Source organism: Mirounga leonina, unplaced genomic scaffold (genome assembly GCF_011800145.1).
Source record: "Mirounga leonina isolate KUSES-001 unplaced genomic scaffold, KU_Mleo_1.0 Mir_201, whole genome shotgun sequence".
In the NCBI taxonomy this organism is placed as follows: Eukaryota; Metazoa; Chordata; class Mammalia; order Carnivora; family Phocidae; genus Mirounga; species Mirounga leonina.
The window spans coordinates 24607554-24622799 of record NW_023270504.1 but is presented as its reverse complement, the minus strand read 5'-3'; the positions used below and the strand labels follow the sequence as shown (position 1 = coordinate 24622799).

General features: G+C 57.3%; 2 protein-coding genes and 1 non-coding gene across 6 annotated transcripts; all 3 read left to right on the top strand.

The window, feature by feature from the left end:
• The first annotated feature begins 394 nt into the window (after nucleotides 1–394).
• Nucleotides 395–12089, top strand: ATN1 (atrophin 1). 2 transcript variants are annotated; one of them, XM_035028331.1, is made up of 10 exons: nucleotides 395–525; nucleotides 4779–4972; nucleotides 5131–5268; nucleotides 5421–5534; nucleotides 6250–8225; nucleotides 8461–8683; nucleotides 9077–9773; nucleotides 10681–10824; nucleotides 11171–11351; nucleotides 11528–12089. In XM_035028331.1, the coding sequence occupies exons 2-10, from the start codon at nucleotides 4946–4948 to the stop codon at nucleotides 11559–11561; spliced, it is 3534 nt and encodes a 1177-aa protein (XP_034884222.1). In that variant the 5' UTR covers nucleotides 395–525; nucleotides 4779–4945; the 3' UTR covers nucleotides 11562–12089. The 2 variants fall into 2 exon arrangements, with proteins under 2 accessions (XP_034884222.1, XP_034884221.1); XM_035028330.1 differs by having other exon boundaries at nucleotides 6247–8225.
• An 857-nt stretch (nucleotides 12090–12946) lies between these two features.
• On the top strand, nucleotides 12947–14855 carry CUNH12orf57 (chromosome unknown C12orf57 homolog). 3 transcript variants are annotated; one of them, XM_035028327.1, is made up of 3 exons: nucleotides 12947–13378; nucleotides 13665–13841; nucleotides 14624–14855. In XM_035028327.1, the coding sequence occupies exons 1-3, from the start codon at nucleotides 13327–13329 to the stop codon at nucleotides 14773–14775; spliced, it is 381 nt and encodes a 126-aa protein (XP_034884218.1). In that variant the 5' UTR covers nucleotides 12947–13326; the 3' UTR covers nucleotides 14776–14855. The 3 variants fall into 3 exon arrangements, with proteins under 3 accessions (XP_034884218.1, XP_034884219.1, XP_034884220.1); XM_035028328.1 differs by having other exon boundaries at nucleotides 12965–13064; XM_035028329.1 differs by having other exon boundaries at nucleotides 13082–13303.
• On the top strand, nucleotides 12973–13034 carry LOC118025857. The gene has a single exon (XR_004683417.1). It is a non-coding gene; the product is annotated as a U7 small nuclear RNA (small nuclear RNA).
• Nucleotides 14856–15246: the final 391 nt, after the last annotated feature.

The following is a 15246-nucleotide window of genomic DNA, read 5'->3' as shown; positions in this document are numbered from 1 at the left end:
ATTTAGGGGGGAACCGCTGGCCTCCAAGAGGGCTAGGAGGGGGCGAGGGGGGACGACCGCCCGGGAAGGGGCGGGGGCCGCGGGCGGAGGCCGCCTAGGGGGCCGGGGATCGCGCGAGTGCGGGCTGCGCGGGGCGGGCGCGGGCGGCGGGCGGGAGCCGGCGGGTCAGAGCCGCGCGGAGGGCCGGCCGGGCCGCGGGGGCGAGCGGCGCGGCGGGGGCGGGCGGCGCGGCCCGGGCATTCCCGGCGGCCGGGGGGAGGTGGCGGGCCTGGGGAGGGGCTGAACGCGAGCGGGGATCGGGATCTGCTCCGGGGGCAGGCGGGCGATCGGGGCCAGGTTGGGGGGAAAAGAGGGGGGATGGGGGCCGCCCTCCGGGGGGGTCGGGGCCGCCGCCGCCGCCGTCGCGGCGGCGACTGAAGCCGGGAAGAGGAGAGGGGGGCGGGGGAGCGGCCGCCGCCGCCCCCCGGAGGCTCCGGAGCCCCGAATCCCGCTCGGAGCCAGCCAGCCGTCCCGAGCTAGGACCAGGTAAGATCTGCTGCCGCCCGGGGCCTCGGGCCCGCCCGGGTTCTGGCCCCGCGGCTCCCCACCCCCACCCCTCCCAGTTCCCCCTCCCGCCGCCGCCGCCTCCATTTGTTATTTTCCCGATCCGGTACCCCCACTGCGGGCTCTGCCCCGGCCTGAGGCTGGGGGTGGGGGGTTCCGGGGGTGGGGCCGGCCCCGGAGGAGGGATGGGGGCCAGGGCACCCGGAGGATCGGGAAGGTGGAGGGAGGTGGGAGGGTCTCAGAAGGAGGGCTGATGGGGCAAGAGGGTAGCCAGGACCCCGGGACCAAAAGCGGAGCCCCGAGGTGGAGGGCTGGCAGAAGAAAAGGGGGGCTGCTCGCGAGGGGGCTTCGGGCGAAGGCAAAAAAGGAATGGAGATATGGCAGCGAGGTGGGGCATTAGGGCTCCAGGAAAAGGCCCAGAGCCCGGGTTTCAGAACTCGGGGTCGGGGGTGCGAGGTTTCGAAGGGAAGTGGGAAATGGGGAAGGGGTGTGGTAGGTGGAAGGAGAGGGATTGTAGGCTGATGAGTGAGAATGGAACCTGGGGAAAGGGAGGCTCTAAAAGGCCAAGGAGAGATCCACCTTTGAGAAGAAGAACCAGAGGTGTTACAGGGTGGAAGTGGGAAGTGGCTGCCTTTGTGACTGGATTGTCTTTCGCCTACTTCAGGCCACCTCTGACCTTGTTTTTTCAATCCCAGCCATAGTTACTTCTTGGAGAGGGGCACACTGGGGCCGAAGAGTGTGGTCTCCCTAAAACTACTGAGGAGGAAGATGGGAACATTGAAGGGAGAGTTAGGGAGAAAGGGCTTCTGGGAGGGTGGAAGAGGAGGAGAGAATTGGAAGATCGTATAGGCACTCCAGGCAAGTTGTGACCTCCTCCCTCAAATCCCTAGAGCACCCTGCTGCCCCTCTAGCTGCGGTTTCTGTGGAGGGGGTGTTATATCTTCATTTCTGTTTTGGGCTCAAAGATTTCCCTTTGTGCATGGGCTTATTTCCACGGGGGTAGGTACTCTCAAGCTCCCTTCCCTGAGAGTGCTGGAGGAGGGTAGGAGTTGCTTTGGCAACTGGAGGGGGAGTGGCTGGCAGATGGACTCCTGGGATAGACTCTTGAGGGGCAGGTTCTACCATTTTGTTGCCATAGCAATGATCCAGTGGGATGTCCTATAGGTGGGGGTTCAGAATCTTGATTGGACCTCAGCCTTTGGCTATGTCCTTGGGACTCTTGGCTGGGTTCTGAAAGGTGTTTCTGGTGCTGCTGGCGGATAGGAGGTTCCCCAGGGGTTCCACCCGCCTTCCATCCAGCAGTCTGTTGGAACAGGTAGACATGTTATTTGCAGGTCATAGATGTTGCTCCAAGTTTCTCCCCCTAGGCCTGAGAGAGCATGGAAATGTTCCTGTTCAGGTCACACCATCTTTTGGCAGTTCTTTCTGGCCTCTACCTCCCTTATTATTAGGAACTTTTTGTATATGGTAGTCCTTTTGCTTCTTTGCACTGATATTCTTCCATTTTCTTAAGCTTGAGTCTCCCTTCCTGAGTCTCCCTTTCCCTCTTTCCCAGACTATAGCGACAGTGACCCCTTCCCTCAGCTAACCTTCGACCTTCTATTTCCCTGACCTTGTGGGAGTAGCTGGGCTCTCCAGCAAGCCCATTCCTCGTGAGGGCGGCCCAGGGGAGAAGGCTGTGGAAATACTCTGGAACAGAAGCCAGGATACCTGGGTCTAGTCCTGGCTGTACCTCTAATTGTGGCCTTGGGCCAGTCACTTCTCTTTGAGTCTCGGCTTCATTGTAAGATGAAGGGGTTATAGATAAGATGATTTCTGAGGCTCCTCTGACAACCCGCGATTCTCAGAAGGCTTAGACTGGTGCATTGTTATCTGCTGGTCTGGGCTGCATTGTTATCTAGGAGTCACTTTGGACTGGTTGGTTAGTCTGGCAGGTCTGGAATGACGATGGGGGCTGGGCCGCGATCCTGAAATTCACCCTGCAAGCCTTTCCCAGAAAGCCTTGTGCCTCGATTGTGTATTCCCTCTGACGTCCTTCTCATATTTCTCCCTTCTTTTCCTGTTCTTAGAGACTCTTTCCCTGTTTTTCACTTTTGCATCGCCCCATTCTGGTCTTTTGTCCTTTTTCTTTTGCAGTAAGGCTGTGAAGGGGTATGTGCTTAGTGTGTTGCCAGATACACAGTAGGTGCTCTAGCAGTATTAGTTGCAGTGACTGGCTATTAGGGCAAGATGGAGCATAGCTCACCTTGTTGATGCTAAAACATGCTCCGAGTTCAGAAACGTATGTACAGCCCAACCCTAACTCCTCTCCCCCTTGCCACTCCTTTCTCCCAGGATTACCTATGCTTTTATGACTGCTTTTCTCCTTCAAAGCTACTCACTGATAATTTTATCAGATTTCAGCTGTTTAAAACAGTTGCGGGAGGGGGAGGGAGAGGGGCATACTGATTGCTGTGTTTTTCAGTTCCATTCATGCATTTCTCTGACCTTTTGGATCTCCTCACTCTAACTGACTTGGTGGACGGATTCTGAGATTGGGATGAGACATGGGCACTCTTCTCTACAGGGGCTGGCAAAGACACGCCAGTCACAAATAGTCATCTTTGCTGTGCTTTCGTTGAGATTGTTTTCCCCTTCTGTTATATTGGATTTTGTTCTTTGGAGTTGGGGAGGGTTGACAATGTTTTAAAACCCATCTACACAACAATTCCAAAATGTGGTAATAGTTGAGGTTGAAGAAAAATGGCTGATTTGCTGCACAGAGCATTGGTTCTAAGTTCAGAAGACCTGGAGCTGTGTCTCAGCTCTTTGTGACTCTAAGTAAATTATTATTTAAGTTTCCTGGAAAGGTCAGGTTCACTCTTCACCACCTGTCTCAGTAGGGTTCAGTGGAGATGAGTGAGAAATAATTACTCTGTATTCTTTGGGAAAAACATGCTGTCGACTGTGGAAATGCCATTTACGTAGCCAGGCCTCCTACCTCAGAATAGGTGGCTAAGTTTACCCTGTTCCCACCAAAGCCAGCAGCATTTTATTCAAAAAGACCTACTGAAGTGAGTGGGCTTACAGGTCAATGACAAGGACAGAACAGAGCACGCATATATACGTGACATCAGTGGGAGATACAGAAAGGAAGAAAACAGTGGGAAGATACCGTTTTTGCTTGCAGAAGATCTCATGGTCAGTAATCTGGAGAGACGTGACACTTAGCAAGAAATACAAACCAGTGCAAATGAAAATAGCTGACTATGGATATAGATACAGATATAGACAGGCCCTGAGGTGCGTGTCTCTGTCTAAGCCAAGTGAGGGCTCAGAAATGTGTAACTTTGTGTTATGTGCTCACTGATACTCACTGATTTGGTTGGTAAAGTGAAAGTCCTGACTTTCAAAGTGAAAGTCCTGACTTTCTAGCCTTAGGGAACCCAGGCACTGGAGAGGGGGCCTCTATGGGGCTCTCAAAAATGAAGTTCTGCACTTGGGGGCTACCCAGGTTTGGGCTTGGGATTGGTAGGATTGTGTGCATTTGTGTTACAGCATGGGACGTTCTTCTCCCACCTACTCTGATGTGAAAAGATTCTTTTCCTATCTCGGACTGATCTAGGCCTTCTGAGAATTCTCCCCACCAGCTTCTGATGAGACTGTAGCAAAGTCTAGAAGAAATAGCATGGGCTTTGAAGTCAGGGAGACGTGGGTTTGATTCTGGTGTGGTCACTGTGTATTCATCACACGAAGTTGGGCAAGTCACAATCTCAATCTTTGAGCCTCAGTTTCCCCACCTATATAATGGAAATAAGAATACATACCTACTCTGCAGGGTTGGTTGTAAGTATTCAATGAAATTGGATGTAAGGGCTTGACCTAAGACCACACTCAATAAATTACTTAATACCTCAGCTACATTTCTTTATGCTCCCTGGTAAGGCTCTGGTGGAACTCGTGGACACACAGGTATTTCCTAGGTATTGTGAAGGGTAAATAATGTGAGCTCATAGGTACATCTGAATTTTCTGCCTTCTCCAGAGATGAAAGAGATGATGTTGCAAGCAGAGGCTCCTTCACCTATAGATAGCGGGGGCAGCCCGTGGGGCCAGCCAGCAATGTCTTATGCAGCTCGTGCTTCTTGGCCCAAAGGCCTAGGGCTGGACCGCTTACTTAACCCCTGGATAAGCACAGTGGTATCCCCTTCAGACGCTATTCCCCCATTTGGAGACTCTGATGGTCTTTCCTAACAGGCTTCACTGAAAACAGATTCTGCAAGTTCCAGGTGCCTGCACTGGAAACTTGGAGATCCTGCTTCCTGCTTCCCAGACCACAGCTGTGGGGAACTTGGGGTGAAGCAGAGAAGTTTCTGTATTCAGCTGCCCAGGCAGAGGAGAATGGGGTCTCCACAGCCTGAAGAATGAAGACACGACAGAATAAAGACTCAGTGAGTAATAGCTGAGATGAGAAACATGAAAGATGAGGGGCAGAGAAACTAGGGGTGAGGGCCTGGAGAGGAAGAACAGAAATAAGGCACACCATAAGGTTAGGTGCTGTGTGAAAAAAAAACCCCTTATACTACCTGCTTCCTTCCTTCTCCCTCAGATGTCAATGAGGAGTGGACGGAAGAAAGAGGCCCCTGGGCCCCGGGAAGAACTGAGATCGAGGGGCCGGGCCTCCCCTGGAGGGGTCAGCACATCCAGCAGTGATGGCAAAGCCGAGAAGTCTAGGCAGACGGCCAAGGTATTCTGTCCTCAAGTCCTCCCACAGGATGCCCAGGCACTGGGGCTGAGGGTGTATGTCTGTGTGTTGTGGGGGAACTTCCTGTCTGGCGGAGGGTAACAGTGGAGGCTTGGGAAGTAGAAGACAGGAATTTTCTCTTTTCTCTCTAACAGAAGGCCCGCGTAGAGGAAGCCTCCACCCCAAAGGTCAGCAAGCAGGGCCGGAGTGAGGAGATCTCAGAGAGTGAAAGTGAGGAGGCCAATGCACCAAAAAAGACCAAAACTGAGGTGGGAGACCCTAGCAGCTGTCCTGACCCATTTTCTGACCACTCTTACCCAAAAACTTCCTTTCATTCACAATTCCTACTTTAATCTCGCCTGGGATATGAGTGAAAAGTCATATCCTGGTGCTTATTAAAGGAGTCCTGTCTATAATATGTCAGATCTTTAGGGCTGTAGCCAGACCACTAGATGACCACACAGGGCCAGAGGGGACTGGGAATGTGGGGGATTCTAAGCCTCTCCTTTTCCACATCCTGGTTTTCATGAAGGGGCTGGGGAGGAGGTTAAAGGTGAGAGGTCTTAGTGGAAGGAACAAATAAATCATAAGGAGAATGCAGGAGTGGTCTTTTTAAGAACCAAGGGTTTCTGGCACATGTAGTTAATGGGGTAAAAGGAGATGGGAGGCGTGGATGTGAGCTGGTGGAAGACAGGGATTTGGGTTTAGCTGTGGATGGGGAGAAGGTGCTTGAGATGAACACTTGAGGAAGGAATGGAGTTTTCCAGGGAGGGAAACAAGACTGGCTGCTAGGGAGCCGCTGAGAATGTGGGGAGAGAGGGGGAACCCCGACATGGCAGGGAGGTGGGCTTGAGCAAGAGTATTCATCACATGGTACAGTGGTGTGCGGGAGGGGAAAAGGATTTTGTGCAAGGGAGGCCCCAAATGTAGGGGAAGCAAGGAAAAAGAAAAGAGAAAAAAATGGTCCTCCTTTTTCTGCAGCAGGAGCTCCCTCGGCCACAGTCTCCCTCCGATCTGGATAGTTTAGATGGGCGGAGCCTCAATGATGATGGCAGCAGTGACCCTAGGGATATTGACCAGGATAACCGAAGCACGTCTCCCAGCATCTACAGCCCTGGAAGCGTGGAGAATGACTCCGACTCATCTTCCGGCCTGTCCCAGGGCCCAGCCCGCCCCTACCACCCACCTCCACTCTTTCCTCCCTCCCCTCCACCGCCAGACAGCACCCCCCGACAGCCAGAGCCTGGCTTTGAACCCCACCCTTCTGTGACACCCACTGGATATCATGCTCCCATGGAGCCCCCCCCATCTCGAATGTTCCAGGCTCCTCCTGGGGCCCCTCCCGCTCATCCACAGCTCTACCCTGGGGGCACTGGTGGAGGAGTTTTGTCTGGACCCCCAATGGGTCCCAAGGGGGGAGGGGCTGCCTCTTCAGTAGGGGCCCCTACTGGGGGTAAACAGCATCCCCCACCCACCACCCCCATTTCAATATCAAGCTCTGGGGCTGGTGGTGCTCCCCCAACAAAGCCACCTAACACTCCAGTGGGTGGTGGAAACCTACCCTCTGCTCCACCACCAGCCACCTTCCCCCATGTGACACCAAACCTGCCTCCCCCACCTGCTCTGAGACCCCTTAACAATGCCTCAGCCTCTCCTCCTGGCCTGGGGGCCCAGCCACTACCTGGGCATCTGCCGTCTCCCCATGCCATGGGGCAGGGTATGGGTGGACTTCCTCCTGGCCCAGAGAAGGGCCCCACTCTTGCTCCCTCACCCCATCCTCTGCCACCAGCTTCCTCCTCTTCTGCCCCAGCCCCTCCAATGAGGTATCCGTATTCGTCCTCTGCTGGTAGCTCTGCAGCAGCCTCCTCTTCCAGTTCTTCTGCCTCTGCCTCTGCCTCCCAGTACCCAGCTTCCCAGGCACTGCCTAGTTATCCCCACTCCTTCCCTCCCCCGACAAGCCTGTCTGTCTCCAATCAACCGCCCAAGTATACTCAGCCTTCCCTTCCATCCCAGGCTGTGTGGAGCCAGGGACCCCCACCACCTCCGCCCTATGGCCGTCTCTTAGCCAACAGCAATGCCCACCCAGGCCCCTTCCCTCCTACTGGAGGCCAGTCCACAGGCCACCCACCAGCGCCGACACATCACCATCACCACCAGCAGCAGCAGCATCATGGGAGCTCTGGGCCCCCTCCACCTGGAGCATATCCCCACCCCCTGGAGAGCAGTAGCTCCCACCATGCCCATCCTTACGCCATGTCTCCCTCTCTGGGGTCTCTGAGGCCCTACCCGCCAGGGCCAGCACACCTGCCCCCACCTCACAGCCAGGTGTCCTACAGCCAAGCAGGCTCCAGCGGCCCTCCTGCCTCTTCCTCCTCTTCCAACTCCTCTTCCTCTTCTTCCTCTCAAGGATCCTACCCATGTTCACACCCCTCCCCTTCCCAGGGCCCCCAAGGAGCGCCCTACCCGTTCCCACCGGTGCCTCCGGTCACCACTTCCTCGGCTACGCTTTCCACGGTCATTGCCACAGTGGCTTCCTCGCCAGCAGGCTACAAAACAGCTTCCCCACCTGGGCCCCCGCCGTATGGAAAGAGAGCCCCGTCCCCAGGGGCCTACAAGACAGCCACCCCGCCGGGATACAAGCCGGGGTCGCCTCCCTCCTTCCGAACAGGGACCCCACCCGGCTACCGAGGCGCCTCGCCGCCCGCGGGCCCAGGGACCTTCAAGCCGGGCTCGCCCACTGTGGGGCCAGGGCCCCTGCCACCTGCCGGGCCCTCAGGCCTGTCATCCCTGCCACCACCGCCTGCAGCCCCCGCCTCAGGGCCGCCCCTGAACGCCACGCAGATCAAGCAAGAGCCAGCTGAAGAGTATGAGACCCCCGAGAGCCCAGTGCCCCCGGCCCGTAGCCCCTCGCCCCCTCCCAAGGTGGTAGACGTGCCCAGCCATGCCAGCCAGTCAGCCAGGTGAGCCGCCCTGGGCGGGGTGCGGTTGGGCCTGGAATGGGGAACGACGGAGGGGGTAACGGAGAGACCGGTGCAGGCGCAAGAGGGAACCTTGCGTTCTCGTGGTGCTTTTTGAAGTACTCCAGAACCTCGCCTCGCCCTCACAGTCTGCGCAGGCGGGTCTGGGGGCAGGGTCACCGCGGGGCGCTCCGGCAGCTCGCAGGGGCTAAGCGCGCGCCGCCCTCGCGCCCGGCAGGTTCAACAAACACCTGGACCGCGGCTTTAACTCGTGCGCGCGCAGCGACCTGTACTTCGTGCCGCTGGAGGGCTCCAAGTTGGCCAAGAAGCGGGCCGACCTGGTGGAGAAGGTGCGGCGCGAGGCCGAGCAGCGCGCGCGCGAAGAGAAGGAGCGCGAGCGCGAGCGGGAACGCGAGAAGGAGCGGGAACGCGAGAAGGAGCGCGAGCTGGAACGCAGCGTGGTGAGTGCGTCACCACATGCGCCACCCACCCGCCTGTCTGGCCCTCTGCGCCGCGCAGGGAGGGCCGGGGCGGCGGGGGGGTGGGGGTGGGGGTTGGTGGGGTGGGTGTCATTGCGCCCCCTATCGGAGAGGAGGAAGCACGGCAGCCCGGGAAATCGAGACGGAAGGATTCCAGCGGGAGAAATCCTTGCATTCTTGGGTTGGGGGAAGGCAAATTCAGATCCGAGTGCCTATGGATGGTAGGGAGAGCCAACATCCAGGAGAAAGGGTTAGGGAAATTCAAGTAAGATGAGGCATTTTGGCCTTCAGCTGGTGAGACAAATGAGCAGCTCTGGACCAGCCGTCTTTTTCCAGACCTGCCCTTTTGACTCTGTTTCTCCCTGTATCCCACAGAAGTTGGCTCAGGAGGGCCGGGCGCCGGTGGAGTGCCCATCTCTTGGCCCGGTGCCCCATCGCCCTCCATTTGAGCCGGGCAGCGCTGTGGCTACAGTGCCCCCCTACCTGGGTCCTGACACTCCGGCCCTGCGCACGCTCAGTGAATATGCCCGGCCCCACGTCATGTCTCCTGGCAATCGCAACCACCCGTTCTACGTGCCCCTAGGGGCAGTGGACCCGGGGCTCCTGGGTTACAATGTCCCGGCCTTGTACAGCAGTGACCCAGCAGCCCGGGAGAGGGAGCGGGAAGCCCGTGAACGAGACCTCCGTGACCGCCTCAAGCCTGGCTTTGAGGTGAAGCCCAGTGAGCTGGAACCCCTACACGGGGTCCCTGGGCCGGGCCTGGATCCCTTCCCGCGACATGGGGGCCTGGCTCTGCAGCCTGGCCCACCTGGCCTGCACCCTTTTCCCTTTCATCCGAGTCTGGGGCCCCTGGAGAGAGAACGTCTAGCGCTGGCAGCTGGGCCAGCCCTGCGGCCTGATATGTCCTACGCGGAGCGACTGGCAGCTGAGAGGCAGCATGCAGAAAGGGTGGCAGCCCTGGGCAATGACCCGCTGGCCCGGCTGCAGATGCTCAATGTGACCCCCCATCACCACCAGCACTCCCACATCCACTCCCACCTGCATCTCCACCAGCAGGATGCCATCCATGCAGGTGAGACTCCTACTTCTTTGTTTTGGTCCCTGGGGGCCACCTTGACCCCTGGCAAGTGATTGGGCTCTTTTGTTCCTCAGGCCAAGACTTCCTCCTCTAGTCTGGCATGAGCCTGTCTCTGGGGATTGCTCCCCTGATCTTTGCCTCCCTGTCATCCCCATCTCCTCATGCCCCAGCCTTGCCACAGGGACTGTAATAACCCACCCCCCACCCCTCTTCAGAGTCTAGCAGTCCACTCGTGTTAGAGGAAACCTTTGAGGGAACGCTACCTTTCTGCCCTCAGACTGTGCCCCCCACCCCCCTTCACTTACCTGTTTCCTTGCTCCTTTGGATTCAACTCTGTTACAGTTTCTTGCCATCTTCTCTCCTCCCAGTTGGAGGTGTTTCGTGTTCTTCCCCATCTCTAGATCTGTGGCCTTCCAGAAAGAGCCCTATAGCTTTGGCTGGGGGTATCTTAGGTGCAAATGAGCTTTATTTACTATCCTTTTGCCATATTATTGTCTAGAACACTGCCTGATCTAGCCTTAACAGTCATGGTCATTCCAGGCTTCCTTGTGCTTTCCCTTTCTTAACCTCCTCTCCCTCTTCCTGGCTTACTTCCTAAACTTTCTAGCCTGCTCTTTCTCCTCTAAGCAGCCCATGTCTCTCTTTCCTTTCCCTCAGACCCCTTTGACAAACTGTAATCTCCTGTTCTCTGTCATCCATTTGTCCCTACTCCAGTAAGGTCTTGTTGTTCTGGCCACCCACCAGGCCCCTAGTTCTTCCTTTGCGCCTCCTTGTTCCTCACTGGGTCTCCCTGCATTAGATTGATTGTCCACCCCTTCCCAGGCTTGGATCCCTTCACCCAAATGCATGTTTTTCTCCAAACGTGCCTTTTGGTGACACCTTCCTCTTCTCTACCCTCTAGCCTCTGCCTCGGTGCACCCTCTCATTGACCCCCTGGCCTCAGGGTCTCACCTTACCCGGATCCCCTACCCAGCTGGGACCCTCCCCAACCCCCTTCTTCCTCACCCTCTGCACGAGAACGAAGTTCTTCGTCACCAGCTCTTTGGTAAGGCTAGAGGTGGGGGTGGGGAGGGTCTCATGAGAGAAGGGCAGGAAAGAGGAGTTTGGGTGGTGGGATTGACCTATTTGGGCTTGGGGGGCGCGGATGAGGAGTACCCAGAGGAGCTGGGAATAGGAGAAGGAGGGCCGAGGCCCTGCACAAGAGAGGCACAGGTTTAGTGCCAGGCGGAGGTTTGAATCCTCTCCACTGCTGGCAACTTGCAGGACTGGCTTTTCCCGAAGTGTTTTAGTCTTAGTTTCCTCCAAATGTGAGGTGGCTGGCTGTCCCCTGGCCCAGAGTAAGTACTCAGCACTCCCATCAGTCATGTGCCCCCTGCCCTTCCTGCCCACAGCTGCTCCTTACCGGGACCTGCCAGCCTCCCTGTCTGCCCCAATGTCAGCAGCTCACCAGCTGCAGGCCATGCACGCACAGTCCGCCGAGCTGCAGCGCCTGGCCCTGGAACAGCAACAGTGGCTGCACGCGCATCACCCCCTGCACAGTGTGCCGCTGCCTGCCCAGGAGGACTACTACAGGTAGCACAGGGCCCCCGAGGCCAGGGGGGGCGGGGTGCGGGCAGGAGACCGCTGGGCGTTGGGCTCCTGGTGTGTGTGGGGGGGACCTCTCCTCTATCCCCCCCCCCCCTCTGACAGGGGCCAGGTCAGGGTTGACCTCAGTCTCATGTCTCTGCTCTGCATCCCCTCTCCACCAGTCACCTGAAGAAGGAAAGCGACAAGCCGCTGTAGAACCTGCCATCAAGAGCGCACCGTGGCCCCCGCATCTGGACCTCGGAGGCCTCCCTTCCAGCCCTCCACCCAGAGCTGAGGAGGGAGGGGTGCCGCTCCTTTGCAGGGTTTCAGCAGCTGGGCAGAGGGAGGGAGGAAGGGACAGACGGAAGGCCAAGGCTCCTGTGGTATGCAGAGGTGGGGAGGTGGCGGGGGTGGGGTGGGGTGGGGGCAGAAAGCGCACAGTATCTTGGACCAGGTCCCTTTTTCTTGTCCCCCTGCTTTCTTCCTCCCCCATGCTCAACCCCCGGTGGCCACCGCCCCTCCCCCACCCCCGTTGGTGTGATTATTTCATCTGTTAGATGTGGCTGTTTTGCGTAGCATCGTGTGCTGCCCCCGCCCCCACCCCCAGTCCCTGTGCGCGCGCCCCTTCTGCGATGTATGCCCCTTGCCCCTCCCCCACATTAATAATTTATATATATAAATATCTATATGACGCTCTTTAAAAAACATCCCAACCAAAACCAAACAAAAACATCCTCACGACTCCCCAGGAAGATGGCTGTGACTGGTTCTTTGCGGGCTCTGGGGGCGGAGTTGGGGGTGGGGGGTGGGAACTACTCAGCGGTGCCTGGAGAGAAAGCTGTGGAACCGGACACAAGTGGGTGTAGGGACCTGGAGAGTTGCGGAGGAGCTCTCGGAAGGGCCCAGGGCCCTGGAGCCGTGGCTCTGCTGGAGGGGTACTACGGAGCTAGTCCCTCCCTGCGTCGCAAGGCGGGGAAGTCCAGACGCTGGAGGCCGGCGTGGGGGGAGGACGGGCACGCCTCTGACAGGGTCAGGGCTAGGAAGCCACCCAGGCTTTGGAGGCCTTTCTGCCACTGGCCCCACAGCTAGGAGCCCCCAGAGTCCAGAATCCTTTCTGTCGAATAGATTGAGAAAGGGTTATGAAGCGGAGGTGCAGGGGCATAGTTTCATTGGGTTAAAGCGACTAGAACTCAGGAGTCCTAAGTACTCCATGGTTTGAGGAGGGAGTGGGCGACCATTTCAAATATCTAGAACAGAAGAGAAATTGGAGGGCGTTACGCTGGAGCGCACACCCGGCACAAGGCCATTTTAGGAGAGCACGAGAGCCGCCTTGGCTCTCGGCGTTTATTGCCGCCAATCACTTCGTTCTCAAAAACCGGAGGGGGCGTGGCCGGCCGTCTCAGCCAATCAGCCTCGAGGTCATTTGCATAGGCTCGGAATCAAATGTTCACAAACTCTAGAAATGGATGCTATAAATAAGTTTCTTTTCCCCCTGTTTTTCCTTCTGAAAGTTATAGTGTCCCCCGTTGGTTATACATCAATAGGAATTAGAAAACGCCAGTCTGAGCTCACCCTCACCAATAGTGGCGTTCATGGATACCCCATGTTCTCTCCAGGCAACTTTCTGTAGTGTTACAGCTCTTTTAGAATTTGTCTAGCAGGTTTTCCGGTTTTTACCGGAAGACCCCCCCCCTCCACAGTTCGTTTTTAACAATAGAGGTGTGTCAGCCATGATGATGGTTTCTCTTTGTATTAGTATTTTTCGAACGTTGGGTGGTCCGTCTGAGTGGCTTTCCCCCTCCTGAGATATTTCGGCAGCTCTGCTGCGTTGCACTACGCTGAGAGGTTTTCTCGGCTTCCGGCTGCGGCTGATGCTGCTTCCCTTCCACCCCCGTCAGTTTTGAGAGCACCCTAGGATTAGGCAGCTCGTTTTTCCTGAGCATTTCTTGGGCTTCGCTGTAAGTGCAGCTTTTGTTACCCTATGGCGTCCGCCTCGGCCCAACCGGTGGCCCTGAGCGCCGAGCAAGCCAAGGGTGAGCAGCATTCTAGCCACCGGGTGGGCTTCCTGCTGCAGGAGGGGTGCGGGCGGAGGGTACAGAGCGAGGGGTGTGGTTGCGCCGCCGGGAAATGGGGGCACAGGGTGCCATCTTTCTCTTTCCTCCAGGAGGGGTCCTTGCCCCCTAGAGCGAGGGAATCTGGGTCGAGTTTATCGGGTTACTATGGCTTCAGTCCACTAATTCCCTGCCCTCTTCCCTGCGTTCTCGGCTGCGCCCGCCGGCCATACTCCGACGCCTACCCGGGGATGCGTGTGCCGCACAGTGGTCCTGGCCGAGGTAATCCAGGCGTTCTCGGCCCCGGAGAACGCCGTGCGCATGGACGAGGCTCGGGACAACGCGTGCAACGACATGGGCAAGATGCTGCAATTCGTGCTGCCTGTGGCCACGCAGATTCAGCAGGAGGTTATCAAGGCCTATGGCTTCAGCTGCGACGGAGAAGGTGGGTCGGTCGGGGGTCGGGGGTCGGGGGTGGCGCGGGTCCGGGAGAGGGCGCTGGATCCATTGGGTCCCTAAGCCGTCCTCCCTTGTCTCGCCACATGGAGGCAGCCACAATCTGACGAACAGCATTGGCAGTCAGAGCCAAGAGTCTATTCTGAACTTGTGCCAGGTGAAGTCCTAAGTGCTTTTTGTAGTTACCAGTAATTATACTGTTACCCCACTTTAAGATGAGGAAACAGACTTTAGCAGTAAACTGAGTGCCTGAGGTCACAGCAGAGCTGGAACCGAACCCTCTTCTGATAGCTTCTAGTGGGATGTCTGCATGACAGTATGCTTCTGCCGCCCCTCCAGGGGGTTTTAGCTAATCTCTGTTGGAGGGCAGGCTGGTCAGTTTCCTTGATGAGATCATGGCGTTCCCCAAGGGTGCAAATCCATCAGCCCAGCTGGCCCATGGCTCTCCTGTGTTCTGGTTATAGACTTGGGACCTTGTGTATGTTCATACTTTGCCATGATGGCAAATAGCCAAAATGGTTCACCTGATCACGAGAAGCACACTGCTTTGGGATATTTCATTCACTGCATCCCATCCAAGTTGTGCCTGGCATAGACCAGGAAATGGTTGATCCAAACCACACAGGGCAGAGGCCTGCTTGTGCCTTGTTTTGTAGGCAGCTACCTGACCAGAGGGGGAACAGCCAGTGACTCATGCCCAAGCTGCCCCCTCCTGATGTCTGGGGCACACCTGTCCCCTGGTGTGGCTTGATGCTCCACTTCCCCTTGCAGGTGTCCTGAAGTTTGCCCGCTTGGTCAAGTCTTATGAAGCCCAGGATCCCGAGATTGCCAGCTTGTCGGGGAAGCTGAAGGCGCTGTTCCTGCCGCCCATGACATTGCCTCCCCACGGGCCTGCTTCTGGCGGCAGTGTGGCTGCCTCCTGAGGGTCGGCCCTCCCGGGCGACACTGCCCAGGAAGAGAAGACCTTAATGTTCCGGAGGATAATAAACGTGCCTGTGTCTTAGCTTCAGCGTCAGTCTTTTGTGACCCTGACAACCCCCACCTCCTGGCCCCAGATTCCCTCCGCCATTCCAGGCCACTTCAGCTCGCCGTCTAGACCCTTCCTATGTTCCTGCTGGTTACAACCCTGCTCTGGGGCAGGGTGGTAGGATGGATTTGCCCCTCAATACCCTGGGGGGAGAGGAGGTGGCGGGCCTGCACAGGTGGCACTTCCTCCGAGGAGTGGGGCTTCCTGGGCTTTTTCAGAGGCCCCTTCGCTTCTGTGTGCTGGGAGGTCCCCCATTGGCTGGTGCTCCCTCGGCCAGGATTACTTCCTGGTCTTTGCCCCCACCCCGCCCCCTCCCTCCAGCGGCTCTGTCAGCTCCAGGTGGAGCTCCAGGTGGCTCCTCCCCTCC